This window comes from Bos javanicus, chromosome 29 (assembly GCF_032452875.1).
Source record: "Bos javanicus breed banteng chromosome 29, ARS-OSU_banteng_1.0, whole genome shotgun sequence".
Classification (NCBI taxonomy): Eukaryota; Metazoa; Chordata; class Mammalia; order Artiodactyla; family Bovidae; genus Bos; species Bos javanicus.
Genome location: NC_083896.1, coordinates 26,752,880 through 26,768,486, shown reverse-complemented (window position 1 = coordinate 26,768,486; position 15,607 = coordinate 26,752,880). Strand labels below are relative to the sequence as shown.

Sequence of the window (15,607 nt, the reverse complement as noted above, 5' to 3'; positions counted from 1 at the left end):
CTCCTTTAATCAATCCTTTGATCGAAGGAGAACAAACCATTCAATCCTAAAGGAAACCAACCCTGAATATTCATTGGAAAGACTGATGCTGAAGCTCCATTCTTTAGCCAACTGCTGCAAACAGCTGACTCACTGGAAAAGACCCTTACGCTGGGAAAGACTGACGGCAGGAGGACAAGGAGGCCACAGAGGATGAGGTGGTTGAATGGCATCACAGACTCAATGGACATGAGTTTGAGCAAACTCCAAGTGATAGTGAAGGACAGGGAAACTTGGCATGCTGCAGTCCATGGGGTCCCTAAGAGTCAACATGACTGAGTGGCTGAACAACAGCAACAACAGATGGAATATGGAACATGAAGATTACTGAATCCATTATGACTTCATTCATGATACACCCTTTTATTTTCCATTATGAATTTCTGCTTGTGGTTCTGATACATTTATCAATTTTTATTTTATCATAATCTCTATAATTCATGTGCATTATTTATGTGTATGTATGTGTTTACATATTCAGCATTGTTATGATTCACAGAGTCACTCATAATTCCTGTGCTCTAACAGACCCAACTACCTTCCATAAGAGACACTGTTTTCCTCAATAAAAAGTAACTGCTGCTGGCTTCCCTGGGTTGAGAAAGGACCAGGAGGGGAAAACGACTTCCTCTCAAGGACATGAATCATATCCAAGGCAAACAAAGGCGCCTGGCTCTGAATTTCCATGTTGCCATTATTCCTCCACTCCTTGACATGTTTGTTCCTGGGAACTTGTATAAGGCAAGGAAAATGGAAGGGAGCAGCACTGGAGGCGGTTCCGGATGCACAGACAGAAACTGGCTCATAGTTGTACTTGTAGGTGCTGCTGAGAAATGAACAGGAGATCCAGGTGGCAGTTTCTGGAGCAGGATTCCACCATCCAGTCCTCCTGTGTCCATGCCCCACACAGAGAGCACCGAGGACAGGCTAGGGGACTAGACCTGGGGACAGAGAAGGGGACAGGACACAACAGCAGGGAGTGAGAAGGCCTGACAGTGAAGGGCCTGGAAATGGCCCCCGTGTCACCAGAGGGGTCTGGGGAGGGGGCGGGTCTGATTAGGGAAGGCTGCAGAGGGCGTCTGTCCTGAATGATGCTGAGATTGTGTGCCAGAACCAAACACACAGGCACAGGCTCAGCCTTCACGTCGGTGTCCGGCCATCAGTCCTGGAACTAACAGGCTGTCCTTATACCAAGAATGACACACAGTCTCAGTATTCCATCTCTTAAGCATTTATTAGATCTGCTTCCTTCTGAGGACAGAGAACTCTCTAGGTCAGTGTCCCTGTCCTTGGGGACTCACAGCCCCATCTCCTGAGCAGAGAGAGAGGCAGCTCAGTACTTGTTAGGCAGGCCAGCAGGTCTGAAGTGGTTGGGGTCTTTGCCACTCCGGCCCCATTCGTTGGCAGCCTGGTCGGCCTTCGAATCCTCCCGTACCTGGTCCCTGGTCATACCCTTAAACAGAGGGTCTGTGATTCCCTGAATAGTCTCTCTGGCGTTACTGGAAAGGAAGAGGGCAGGGAGGGGATTAATCCAGGACTATGAGCCACAGCCCCACCCTCCCCATCTCTCCTCTTTCCAAGGGATCAATGACTCTGAGAGGAGCCAGGGAAAGAGGGGCTACAACCCTGAGGCTCCTCGGGCTCAGCCCACCTCAGCCCTGTGCTGGGTGAACAGCACCCATAGAGGGAGGGTGGAGAGTCGCCTGTCCCACCAAGTTGCTCTGCTCTTCAGCCCCTCAGACCTCACAGTGGGCACAGAGCAGGAAGGTGGGTAAGAGGAGGAGGGCACACAGACTACAGGAAAGGTCTCCAAGGCTTGGCCCTTCCAGGTTGTCCTAGGCAGCCAAGCTCTGCTCACCCATCCCTGCATCCCCAGGGACCCTGGTACCTGATCACTTTAGCAGCCCAGGCGCCCCCCGGTCCCCTTTGGGCAGCGTCATAGTTTCCGCGGGCATGGAAGTATTTGTCTGCACCCTTGTAGTTGGCTTCTTTCATGTCTTGGTAAGCTCTCCACATGTCTTTAGCCCCTGGGAGGAAAACAAAATGATGACATGAATCTGATCGTGTTTGGTGAAAGAGAAATAAATAATTTCCTCCAACTGATTCTAGGTTTCAGCCTTCGACCAAGCCCTTGGAGATTATTTTATTGGCTTGAAATGAATACTTCTTTACTTCTCACTTACTTCCCTGATCTGAAGTTGACAGTATCACACTTGGCGCAAGGTTTATTCTGTTTGATTTCATTCTAAGTCTGTTGGAACTTTGTTTCTGGAGGTGTGTGATGTCTGTGAAGAACAGGTCAATGCTCTTTCTTTAAGGGATATTTGTTTATACAATGAACCTCCACCTGGAAAGATGCAGGAGAGGCTCTGACCAGAGCTTGAGAAGAAGGACGATACTGAGAAAGGCTGTGGATATAGGATACTCCCAGCCTGGTCAAGGGGAGAAATCCAGCCCTGGGGACTAACTCGGGCCTGAGTACATCTGAATACTCAGGGCATGTTTGCACATGGGCACCCGTCAGAATTAAATCAGCAGGTGATAAAGGTGAGCTCCCTAAGAGGGCTTTGAAGAAACAGGGTAATCAGATGCAGAAAAAGGGCAACTGACCCACCAGCTCTAAAGTTCAGTGTCCTCTCCAGTAAAATGGAGGAGTAATGCCTCCGTCAGGGTGGTTATGTAGAAGAACTGAGGAAATACAGGTTGGGTTTATAGAACATTGTCAGTGCTCACTATACTATCACCTCTCTGGTCCTCAGAAAAGTAAGGCAAAAAATAAATAAATGAAGGAACTAAAGTAGGATGAAGATCAGGGAGGATGGGCAGAAAACCCAACCTAGATAGAATAAAATGACAAAGGTTTAAAAGATTAGCTCATTAGGGAAAAGAGGAAAATATAACATGGATTATAATCATAGTTCATGTAATATCTCTGTGAGATAACTTATCTTTATTTTAGGTATTAGCTATTTCAGGTGTTCAGAAAAATCGTTTTGTTGAAAAAGTGAAGTCGCTCAGTCGTGTCTGATTCTTTGCGACCCCATGGACTGTAGCCCACCAGGCTCCTCAATCCATGGGATTTTCCAGGTAAAAGTACTGGAATGAGTTGCCATTTCCTTCTACAGGAGATCTTCCCGACCCAGGGATCGAACTTGGGTCTCCCAGATTGTAGGCAGACGCTTTACCGTCTGAGCAACAAGGGAAGGTTGTAGTTTTGTTGAAGAGTATATTTTTACTATAGCTATTCACCCTGAATTACAGATTTAAATAGTTCCCTGGAGTCTAGAGTTGCTCAATAAGTGCTTCCAAATGCACGACATATTTGTCCCTTGGGTGCAAAACAAGGTAGTGTTGTCTGTATGTGCACAAAATCAAGTGGGGTGCTCAATAATGGACAGATTTGCAGAGAGCCCCAGGGACTGTGGTTCAGGGAAGGGACCATGTATGGATCCAGGCACCTGCATTCCACAAAGCCCCCCACCCCAGACCACGGGTGATTCTCATGCAAGTCATCCTTGAACAACACTGACTTAAGAGACGAAAAGATACTTTTATCTGGGCCTGTGTGAATTCAGATGGAATTAAGAACAAACTCTTAAAACAATTATTCAGCAATTATCACAGAAAAATAATAACACCAAATAGTTTTGGGAAATAAATTATGGCCAGTTTGCTCTGGCTAGTGAGGTCTATGTCTCCTGCTATAGGATTCTCGCCAGGTCTCAGCCTCAGCAGAACCATCATCAAGGAAACTCATGCTGCCATTTACTGTGGGGAGGGGAGCTCTATCGGGTTTCCTTCCAAAGGCAGCAACCCCCACTCTCTCCCATCTGCTCAGATAAAGAGCAGGACACGTGTTTACAGACCCCTCACCCTCCACATGTACTCTTGTCTGGGAGGCAGTAGAAGGGCCAAAGTTAACAGCAAGGTCTCAGGATGCTGGGTTCAATCCTGCTCTGCTGGAGGATGTTGGACCCTATCTTAATCTCTTGGGGCAGCAGGTTCTCTGATAAGGGGTAATGGTCCCTACATTGCAGGACTCAAGGATTAAACCCTGAGGGGGAAAACGAGTCGATTCCTGCACATAAAGCTCTTAGACAGTCCTGAGCAGCTACTAAAAAATCAGGTATTTTCGTTATAAGTATTCAGTGGTTGCACCCACTTCTTTGCTATAGAAGACTTGGAAATGAGCCATCTCTAGTTGCCCACGAGGGGACAGCAGAGCCTTACTGGTATTTTGGGAACATGCACCCCGCCCCCCAGATGTCTTCCTCACTCCAGCTGAAAGTACAGACTCAAACTTTATATGACCTTGAGCTTGGGGATGCCCAAAAAGAGTGCAAAGCTGGCCAGGAAAGCTTCGGGAAGAGCTACCATGAAACCTAAGCTCCTTTTCGGCCCACCTGTGGCCTTTGCCCTGTGGGGATGTGTCCTCTGCTAAGGTCAATCCTGGGGAAGCAGACACAGCCTCCCCTGGCCCATCCTTTGGTCCTTACCTTGACCAGCTTCCTTGAGGAATGTCCCCCATCCCTGGCTGCTGACGCCCAGGATCAGGAAGCAGAAAATGATGCCCGCGGAAAGGTTCATCCTGCAACAGAGAGATGAGTGGAATCAACCAAGAATGACAGGTCTTGGGGCTGAGTTGTAATGTGGATACACTATTACATTCCAAACATAAATCCCTCTGAATTTTATCTTGATAGATAGATGGATGATAGGTTGTAACACAGAGGATCCAGCTCTCATTTCCATATGAAATCTTGGAATCCCAATGATTTCCTGTGTGAAGGATTGCAACAGGCTTTTAGCATAAACCACTTTCCAGTCCAGTCATCCTCTATCAGCCCTGAGACCCGGCTGCACTGCAAGTTTCCCAAAGGCAAGAGGAGTCTGTTCATGCTGCCTCTCTGTGATACGAGATGAGGTGAACAAGGCACAGCTGTCTGTGGCCTGCGTGCTCACCCCATCGCTGCCTGCACAGAAGATGCAGACAAGGCGAGCCCTACTCCCTGAAGTGCTCAATCTGGTGGATTCTAATGGTCAGAACAGTAGATTCAGGAAGGAAGCAGAGTTGGGCTGCAGCACAAGAATGCTGCTGAAGAGAGAGTCTCCGAAGAGGAAAAGTGTTGGAGAGTTCTAGCACCTCACCTGTGGCCGTGCCTTCCTGCTGAAGCTCCTGGTGAAGCTGAGCTGCCTGTACTGCCTGCCTGGGAGACGGGGCCGGTGCTTTATATACTCTCACTCGGCCAGTGGAGCAAATGAGAAATGGGGTGGAAGCCAAAAAAAAAAAAAGAAATAAGGAAAGAAATTTTGGAAAATCCCTCCTGACCAGAACACAGTATCCAAAACTTCCGGGAGCCAGCATGGGAGTTCCCACCCATGACAAAGGTCATGCGGAGAGGCCTGATATGCAAAGGCGAGTCAGGACCTGAGGGCCCCCCACCCCGAATCTGCCTGAGCGTCTACCCCAAAACCAGAATCTGTCTGTTTTACTATTTTACGACTTTCACCAACTCCTCTGACATCAACGGGGGGCTATTCCCCAATCACCTTTCTCTGAAGGAAATCAGCTTAGAGCTCTAGTTAATTAGCCTCCTGGGCATAATAGGAATGTTTCAATCCAAACCCCCCAGATGGCTCTCTAACTTGCCTGACAGGTTTCCCTGGACTCCTACAGCTACGCATATGATTGTTTATAGCCTCCCAACCACGAGAGGCACAGGAAGCTTAAGATATTCAAATAGTATAGAGCCTTTCGGAGAGTTAGAAATTGTTAGAATAGAACTAGTAGAAGATTTCATTGTTGAGCCAATGCTTGCTGCCAAGTTTCCACATCCCCTGTATTGTATCCTTGGAAGTGTATTAATTAATATAGTTGGTATATAGAAAAAATAAGTAGTGGCCTTGGTGCTAACAACTTTAGACCCCTTAAGGTAATAAATTCTTTCCTTGTTGTAAACCCATTGCTCCTCTGCCCTATAGGAATGCAACTTTATCTAACACCTTCAGAGGATGGCGCCAAAATTAAAATAATTACTCTTAGAGAAAATAAGTCTTATGGTTGACAAACCTTTATCAGAGTCATAAAATGTTAACAGGCCTTCTGGCCAGAAGATGATATAAATTACCTAAACCATTTGTATATGAAAAGTTTGCAGAAAAGAAAGCCTGGTCTCAATAAAGATCAAAGACTGCTGACTTTGTGTGATTTTACACCCCCTATTATCCTCTATGCACAACTTAAGGTATATAAGCTCCCTTTGAAAATAAAGCTACAGGCCTTGCTCACCGAAGCTTGGTCTCCCCATGTTGTTCTTTCTCTTTCCTTTTCCTTTTCAGGCTGATTCCCTGGAGCACAGGGGCCCTCTGTGTTCACTTTCCTGCCTGGGCTTCTAAGACCCACTTGAGAAGATGCCTAAGGTCGGGCACCTTCAGCTATTCGAGAGGGTGCCTGTGGCCTACGTGAACATAGCGAGTCCCATGCTGGGGCTTTATTGGCTTTCTGCATAAACCAAGGAATATCAGTCTCTTTTCTCTCCTCTATTTTCTTAACTGCAAAATTCTTTCCTTATCTCTTTCTCTATTCCTCTCAGTCGCCGACGCCATCCTCCCGAGGGAATCCCTGTATCCAACCGGGGCTGGACCCCGGTACAAAACAACAGTGTTATTCTTCACTCACATCGAATTTTCCTAGATTGTGCAATTTGCAGTTCAGAATGTAGCATGTTGGACCTTTTCTTTCCATTTCAAGTCTCACTCCAGTGGCAAACGTGTTTTCATCCCCCACAGTAGTGTATTGACATTTGCTGTGAAGCGTGTGTATGCTTAGGTACTCAGTTGTATCCCACTCTTTGGGACCCCGTGGACTGTAACCCATCAGGCCCCTCTCTCCATGACACTCTCCAGGCAAGAATACTGGAGTGGGTAGTCATTGCCTTCTCCAGGGGAGCTTCCTGACGCAGGGATCGAAACAACCTGGATCTCTTGTACTGCCAGTGGATTCTTTACCATTTGAGTCACCTAGGAATTCCAAAGATTAACATTAGAAAAAGAGAGTTGAGTAAAGAATATGAGCATACAGGGCAAATGGAACAGCAGAATGGGTCCATTACAAGGAACAGCTCAGGATGAAGCTGGGACCTCAGGCTACAGCAGCAGGAAAGGAAGGAGACAGAAACTCAGGAAAATCAAACTTCCAGCACCCACATGGGGTGGATTCAGCACTGGAAAAGGGAGTCTTCCAGCTTCAAGTGTATTCATGATCAGATGCTGTTGATGGTCATAACAGTAGGTCTTATTGAGAGGTCATTATAATCCCAAGAAGGATGAACTATAGTGTAGAAATCTGCTGTGATCCTATATAGAAATGACACCATAAAAATGAACAGGAAAATTGAGATGTCTGTTAAATTATCAGGATAGAAGGTTCAGGAAGGATGCAGAGAAAGCTGATTTATCACAAGAATGCTGGAGTGTATGATGTCAGAAAATAGCTGTATCCATCAGAAAAGCAGGACTGAGCTTTATTCTGTGAGTTCAGGAAGATAATCTTGGGAGGAGATTTCATGCAGGTGCTCTCTCGGGGATGGCATCTCTGATGAACTCCATGCCCCATCTCTGCCTCTTCATTCTAAAGGGAAATTTCAAAAGTCACCGGATTTCCCAGAGGAGGAGAGATGATGCATGTGTAATATGTCAGAGATGGTGGGGACCTAAAGGACATGGAACTTCTCTTCCTGATGGTGGGGCCTGGGTTGGAAGCCTGAGGATGACAGGAGGGCAATAAGGCCCAGCCCAGGAGCACCACCTCAGGATTCTTGCCTGGAGTGTTAACAGGACAGCAGGAATGTGAGCAGTGTATCGGAGACACAGGGAAGTGATCTCCAAGACAGTTGCAAGCAAATCATGGAAACTTGCGAACTGAGACGAGGGGAGATGGTAAATTAGAGTCTTGAAGGATCTGGGACTTGTGCTCCAGTAGTAATCCTGAGAAGAAGGAGGGCAAAGCATTTCCAATTTGTTAAAAACTCTGGGAAATATGAGCAGGACGTTAGAAAGAAGAGCACTGGCCCAGGCGGAAGCACACCAGGTGAGGATGACACTGTGGTCTGGGAACCATGGTCTTAGATGTGTTGTTGGTGTTTAGTCACCAAGTTCGTGTTTGACTCTTTAGTGACTCCATGGGCTGTAGCCCCTCAGGCTCCTCTGTCTGTGGGATTTTCCAGGGAAGAGTACTGGAGCACGTGGAGATTTCCTTCTCCAGGGGATCTTCCTGACCCGGGGATCGAACCCACGTCTCCTGCATTGCAGGTGGATTCTCTACCAATAGGCCACATGAGAAGCCCTGTCTTAGAGTAGAACCTCTCAGAAATAGGATGATGCCTCTTTCTGGATCTGGACATATTTTATTTCCTGTAGGTGTAATGAGATGAACATGTAGGGCGGAAAACTGTCTAAAGGATTGCTCTGTTTGCTTTTTATCCAAGGCAAAGCTAAGCAATATTTAAATATTCACAACAGAACTTACACTTCTTGGGAAAGTTGGGTTCACTGTGGTTCGGGTAGTCTAGGTCCCTGAGCTGGCTTAGCTGACTTGGTCCCAGGAGTAGACATGGTGGGGAGAGGGGATGCTGTCAACCATCTATAGTCATCAGCCCTGGACATGCCCTGGGGCAACTCCACAGAGACGGGCTATGATGTCCACATCTCTTCTTCTACCTTCCTCGGGGCAGAAATCATGGGCCAGTGATCACATTCTTTTGCAACTCTGACTCTGTTTGGAGCCATTCCATACTGGAATTCCACTTCCCACTCTGTGGCATCATTCCAGTCATTCATTATTTGATAAAATCATTAGAGACAAAGCAAACAATTTCTAGACACCAAGTCAGGCATTGCAAGTTCTCTTCCTTGTTACTGAAGGCACTCAGTCTTACTGGAAGGAACACCCAGTTTTGCAGGGCCATGCTTAGAACAATAGACAACAGGGGCGGTCAGCTCTTTTCACTTGTTTGTCCCGCAAAAGAAAACCATCCTGTCATGATGATTTCAGAATCCTCAGGCCTTAAGGGATTTCCCAGGAGTCTCCATGTGAAGCTGTGTCCTGGTTTGCAAGATGATCTCTGTTAGTGTCTGTTGTCTCCAATTAATAGTTAATAGTGAGTGACAATTGGCAAATTGTTTTATTTTTGAAAGAGACCTGGTTTATATAATAAATTAGAAGGTACCCCTCCCCTAATAGTCATGTGTGATAAAACTACTGAGAGGTTTAAGAGACCTTCATTTTCTGTTATAATTAAGAGATGAGAAGAACACCAAAGATTTGCAACAAAAAAACAAACGCCCACAGGATCGTGAATAACACTTGTGGCCTAGGTCCCAAAGTTTATGATATAGAAAAAACACCTATATTTGTTGCAGCTGCAGAAGAGAGGATAGTCTCTCCTCACACTGGAAGCTGGGAGGACATGTAGCTAGCTACTCTAAAGCCAAACCCTGGAATTCTACTAGATAGCATCCAGAGAGAGAGAGATAGACAGGCCTGTGAAGTTCAGTTTACCAAAAGGAAAAGAAACACAGCTTTAGCACCAGAAAGGCTGGCTTCCCTCCTCTTCATCCTACAGTACACCAAGGAGATTAAAAGAAAATAGCACTGAATAAATTATTAATGCCCTGCACATTGTAGAGTATGTAGCTTCTTTTTTTTTTTTTTTCCTCAAAAAAAGAAAAGACACGTGAGGGTTGGAATTGACACATCAGAAAAGGAAACATACTGCACAGCTGCTCTGAGCTTCCTGAGGATCTCTGTTTATCTGGTAGAGGACAGCAGCCCCCTGATTCTGAGGTCACCTGCTAGGAGGCAGTCAACTCTGCTCTGGGGGCTCCTCACTCTGCCCCTGGTCCAACAGTGTAGGAAAACAGCCTCCACTGACTGCTGGTGTCATAAGGAAAGACTGACTTCCTAGAATCGCACACAAATCTGATGCCAGTCACTCCAAATCTGAAAACAACCATCTAAGAGACCAGATCCACCACGTTTCTCCTCTCAGAAAACTTCTGGCAACTCACACGGAGGACAACACCCACAGTTCATGCGTGTACACCCAGTGATTTTTGGCAGAAGCCACAACAGTCAACACCAACAACAGCTACACACAGCACAACATGAAACTCTTTGCAATGACTCTAGTATCTCTCAACATAAAAGGTCTTCAGCAGCATTATTCTGAGCTGGTTAAAACCAGTTCACAGAGGTAGACTCTCCACACAGACCCAAGTGAGTGAGATTTATCTGAATTCCTCTTTCCTGGTTCAAAGTTAAACTTAATATGGAGCTCAGATCTCCATTTAATCAACTCCTGGTGGCACATAAAGCCTCAAACTTTTTAAGTAAGCACCTTTTTGTTGTTGTTGTTGTTGTTGTAAAGAACATAGATGTCTTTAGGAAGTTAGTTAAGTATTAAATAAGCAAAAGTGGCTATCACATGTCTCTTCTTCCCAGTGTCCCCTACTAAGGCCAGTGGTTTTCCAGGAAAGTCTGCTAAAATCTCAGGGGACAGTTAATAGTATGTTACATAGGATGATGTAGGAAACTAATCAAGAGTAGAAATGTACAGCTCATTTTAAAGAAGTAGAGTAACTTGACTCTAAAGTAAGAGATGGGCAATACAAGAAAACAATAGTTCCATTTCACCTCTAAAGGTGCAAACAATTCAAACAGATTATAGTGTTACCAAACCAAATATGAGCATTAAAAATCCCTCATAACCAAGTGAGGTTTCCTCTTGGAATGCAAGAATTGGTCAACATTATGACTACAATTAATGTAATTCATCACATTATCAGCTAAAGGAGAAAAATATTATCTTGATTGATCAAAAAAAGGAGGGTTTGATAAAGCTGAAGTTATGTTTCTTTTAAAAACATCCTTTAAGGATCATAAGAGACTACTATCAGCAATTATTTCAAAAGCAGAGACATTACTTTGCCAACAAAGGTTCATCTAGTCAAGGCTATGGTTTTTCCAGTGGTCATGTATGGATGTGAGAGTTGGACTGTAAAGAAGGCTGAGCGCCGAAGAATTGATGCTTTTGAACTGTGGTGTTGGAGAAGACTCTTGAGAGTCCCTTGGACTGCAAGGAGATCCAACCAGTCCATTCTGAAGATCAGCCCTGGGATTTCTTTAGAAGGAATGATGCTAAAGCTGAAACTCCAGTACTTTGGCCACCTCATGCGAAGAGTTGACTCATTGAAAAGACTCTGATGCTGGGAGGGATTGGAAGCAAGAGGAGAAGGGGACGACAGAGGATGAGATGGCTGGATGGCATCACTGACTCGATAGATGTGAGTCTCAGTGAACTCCGGGAGTTGGTGATGGACAGGGAGGCCTGGCATGCTGCGATTCATGGGGTCGCAAAGAGTCAAACATGACTGAGTGACTGATCTGATCTGATCAGCAATTATATGCCAATAAAATGGACAACTGGGAAGAAATGGACAAATTCTTAGAAAAGTACAACTTTCCAAAACTGAACCAGGAAGAAATAGAAAATCTTAACAGACCCATCAAAAGGAAGGAAATTGAAAGAGTAATCAGAAATCTTCCAGCAAACAAAAGCCCAGGTCCAGACGGCTTCACAGCTGATTTCTACCAAAAATTTAGAGACGACCTAACACCTATCCTACTCAAACTTGTCCAGAAAATTGCAGAGGAAGGTAAACTTCCAAACTCATCCTATGAGGCCACCATCACCCTAATACCAAAACCTGGCAAAGATGCCACAAAAAAAGAAAACTACAGGCCAATATCACTGATGAACATAGATGCAAAAATCCTTAACAAAATTCTAGCAATCAGAATCCAACAACACATTAAAAAGATCATACATCATGACCAAGTGGGCTTTATCCCAGGGATGCAAGGATTCTTCAATATCCACAAATCAGTCAATGTTATACACCACATTAACAAATTGAAAAATAAAAACCATATGATTATCTCAATAGATGCAGAGAAAGCCTTTGACAAAATTCAACATCCATTTATGATAAGAAGTCTCCAGAAAGCAGGAATAGAAGGAACATACCTCAACATAATAAGAGCTATATATGACAAACCCACAGCAAACATTATCCTCAATGGTGAAAAATTGAAAGCGTTTTCCCTAAAGTCAGGAACAAGACAAGGGTGCCCACTTTCACCACTACTATTCAAGTTTTGGCCACAGCAATCAGAGCAGAAAAAGAAATAAAAGGAATCCAAATTGGAAAAGAAAAAGTAAAACTAAAACCCTAAGACGCCACCAGAAAATTACTAGAGCTAATCAATGAATATAGTAAAGTTGCAGGACATAAAATCAATACACAGAAATCCCTTGCATTCCTATACACTAATAATGAGAAAATAGAAAGAGAAATTAAGGAAACAATTCCATTCACCATTGCAACTAAAAGAATAAAATACCTAGGAATACATCTACCTAAAGAAACAAAAGACTTATATATAGAAAACTATAAAACACTGGTAAAAGAAATCAAAGAGGACACTAATAGATAAAGAAATATACCGTGTTCATGGATCAGAAAATCAATATAGTGAAAATGAGTATACTACCCAAAGCAACCTATACATTCAATGCAATCCCTATCAAGCTACCAATGGTATTTTTCACAGAGCTAGAACAAATACTTTCACAATTTGTATGGAAATACAAAAAACCTCATATAGCCAAAGCTATCTTGAGAAAGAAGAATGGAACTGGAAGAATCAACCTGCCTGACTTCAGGCTCTACTACAAAACCACAGTCATCAAGACAGTATGGCAATGGCACAAAGACAGAAATATAGATCAACAGAACAAAATAGAAAGCCCAGAGATTAATCCACGCATATATGGACACCTTATCTTTGACAAAGGAGGCAAGAATATACAATGGAGAAAAGAAATCTCTTTAACAAGTGGTGCTGGGAAAACTGGTCAACCACTTGTAAAAGAATGAAACTAGAACACTTTCTAACACCATACACAAAAATAAACTCAAAATGGATTAAAGATCTAAATGTAAGACCAGAAACTATAAAACTCCTAGAGGAGAACATAGGCAAAACGCTCTCTGACATAAATCACAGCAGGATCCTCTATGATCCACCTCCCAGAATATTGGAAATAAAAGCAAAAATAAACAAATGGGACCTAATTAAAATTAAAAGCTTCTGCAAACAAAGGAAACTATAAGCAAGGTGAAAAGGCAGTCTTCAGAATGGGAGAAAATAATAGCAAATGAAGCAACTGACAAAGAATTAATCTCAAAAATGTACAAGCAACTCCTACAGCTCAATTCCAGAAAAATAAACGACCCAATCAAAAAATGGGCCAAAGAACTAAACAGACATTTCTCCAAAGAAGACATACAGATGGCTACCAAACACATAAAAAGATGCTCAACATCACTCATTATCAGAGAAATGCATATCAGAGAAATGGTACCACAATAAGGTACCATTTCACGCCAGTCAGAATAGCTGCTATCCAAAAGTCTACAAGCAATAAATGCTGGAGAGGGTGTGGAGAAAAGGGAACCCTCTTACACTGTTGGTGGGAATGCAAACAAGTACAGCCACTATTGAGAACAGTGTGGAGATTCCTTGAAAAACTGGAAATAGAACTGCCATATGACCCAGCAATCCCACTGCTGGGCATACACACTGAGGAAACCAGAACTGAAAGAGACACGTGTACCCCAATGTTCATTGCAGCACTGTTTATAATAGCCAGATCATGGAAGCAACCTAGATGTCCATCAGCAGGCGAATGGATAAGAAAGCTGTGGTACATATACACAATGGAGTATTACTCGGCCATTAAAAAGAAGACATTTGAATCAGTTCTAATGAGGTGGATGGAACTGGAACCTATTATACAGAGTGAAGTAAGCCAGAAAGAAAAACACCAATACAGTATACTAATGCATATACATGGAATTTAGAAAGATGGTAACAATAACCCTGTATGTCAGACAGCAAAAGAGACACAGATGTATAGAACAGTCTTTTGGACTCTGTGGGAGAGGGAGAGGGTGGGATGATTTGGGAGAATGGCATTGAAACATGTATAACATCGTATGTGAAACAAATCACCAGTCCAGGTTCGATGCATGATACAGGATGCTCAGGGCTGGTGCACGGGATGACCCAGAGGGATGATATGGGGAAGGAGATTGGAGGAGGGTTCAAGATGGGGAACACGTGTACATCTGTGGTGGATTCGTGTTGATGTGTGGCAAAACCAATACAATGTTGTAAAGTAATTAGCCTCCAATTAAAATAAATAAATTTATATTAAAAAAATAAAAAATCCTTTAAGGTAGAGTCACAGATGTAGGGAAAAAACCTTGTAGTAATCAGGGGATAAAGCAGGGGGTGAGGAGGAATAAATTGGGAGACTTAGATTGACAAACACATAATAGTATATATAAAATAGATACATAAGGACCTACCGCATAGCAGAGGGAACTCTTCTTAATACTCTGCAATGACCTATATGGGGAAAGAATGTAAAAAATAGTGGATATATATCTAATTGACATACTTTGCTGTATACAGAAACTAACATAACATAATAAATCAACAATAAGAATTTTTTAAAAGAGAGAGAAAAATCCTTTAGAAAATTACATTTTAAAGGAAACCGTCTTAATTTTATAAAATTAAGATGAAATAAAATTAAATTAATTTCATAACATAAAAGATTTTAAAATGGAAAAACGTTTAGCCCATCATTTGAAGAATCAGGAATGAGCAAAGAATGCCCATTGTCACCACTATTGTCTAACACAGTTCTGGAAGCCCTGGCCAAGGCACAGAAAATAAAAAGAAAGAAGAGATACAAGGATTGGAAAGGCAGAGATAAAAATGTCATCATTTCCATTACTATAATCATCAAGGCCTGAACCTCAAAATCAACAAACTACTCTAATTAATATGTAAATTTAATAAGATGGCCCACACTTGATCCAAAAACCAACAGGTTTTCCATAGTAGAAATACCCAAATAGGAAACATGACGAAAACAATAAACTATTCATAGTAACAGCAAAACTATAAAATTCCTAGCAATTACTTTCATCAGTAATTCACAGAATTGCATTGAAGAAGGTGTCAAACCGCTAACAAACACCTTAAAAGATGATTCAAACATGGAGAGAAGTTTCTAGCTCACTGATGGGATGACTTAACATTAAGGATGTTAATTCGACCCCAGATTAATCCACACATGTAATACTGAAAATTTCAGTTGAATTTTTCTGGAACAGAAGATGATTACTCTAAAATTCATATACAGAAATAAAAGTCAATGCATTAAAAGTCAGCCTCAAAAAAGGAAGATATTAAGAAGAGGAACTTACCATACCAGGTGTTAAGATAAACAGCAAAATACAGTAATAAAAATAGTATTTGCTCAATTAAAGACACATTGACCAATGGGACAGAATAGAGAGTGAGAGCTAGGGCCACATGTATAATATATGTTCAAGAAGACATCACAAATCATTGAAGATAGGATGGTTT

The 15,607-nt window shown here is 43.0% G+C and overlaps 1 protein-coding gene across 1 annotated transcript; it reads right to left on the bottom strand.

Annotated features, from left to right (window-relative positions):
- Positions 1–1,254: 1,254 nt before the first annotated feature.
- Positions 1,255–5,296, bottom strand: LOC133241140 (serum amyloid A-3 protein-like). The gene is made up of 4 exons (XM_061406263.1): positions 5,188–5,296; positions 4,536–4,627; positions 1,928–2,066; positions 1,255–1,538 (listed from the first exon to the last, which is right to left on the bottom strand). The coding sequence occupies exons 2-4, from the start codon at positions 4,624–4,626 to the stop codon at positions 1,373–1,375; spliced, it is 396 nt and encodes a 131-aa protein (XP_061262247.1). The 5' UTR covers position 4,627; positions 5,188–5,296; the 3' UTR covers positions 1,255–1,372.
- Between the last annotated feature and the right edge of the window lie 10,311 nt (positions 5,297–15,607).

Coding starts and splice junctions, on each gene's coding strand:
- LOC133241140 (XM_061406263.1), bottom strand. CDS start 4,626: ATGAACCTTTCCGCGGGCATCATTTTCTGCTTCCTGATCCTGGGCGTC. Junction 2,067..4,535: donor CCTCAAGGAAGCTGGTCAAG/GTAAGGACCAAA, acceptor TTTTCCTCCCAG/GGGCTAAAGACATGTGGAGA. Junction 1,539..1,927: donor TGGGCTGCTAAAGTGATCAG/GTACCAGGGTCC, acceptor CTTCCTTTCCAG/TAACGCCAGAGAGACTATTC.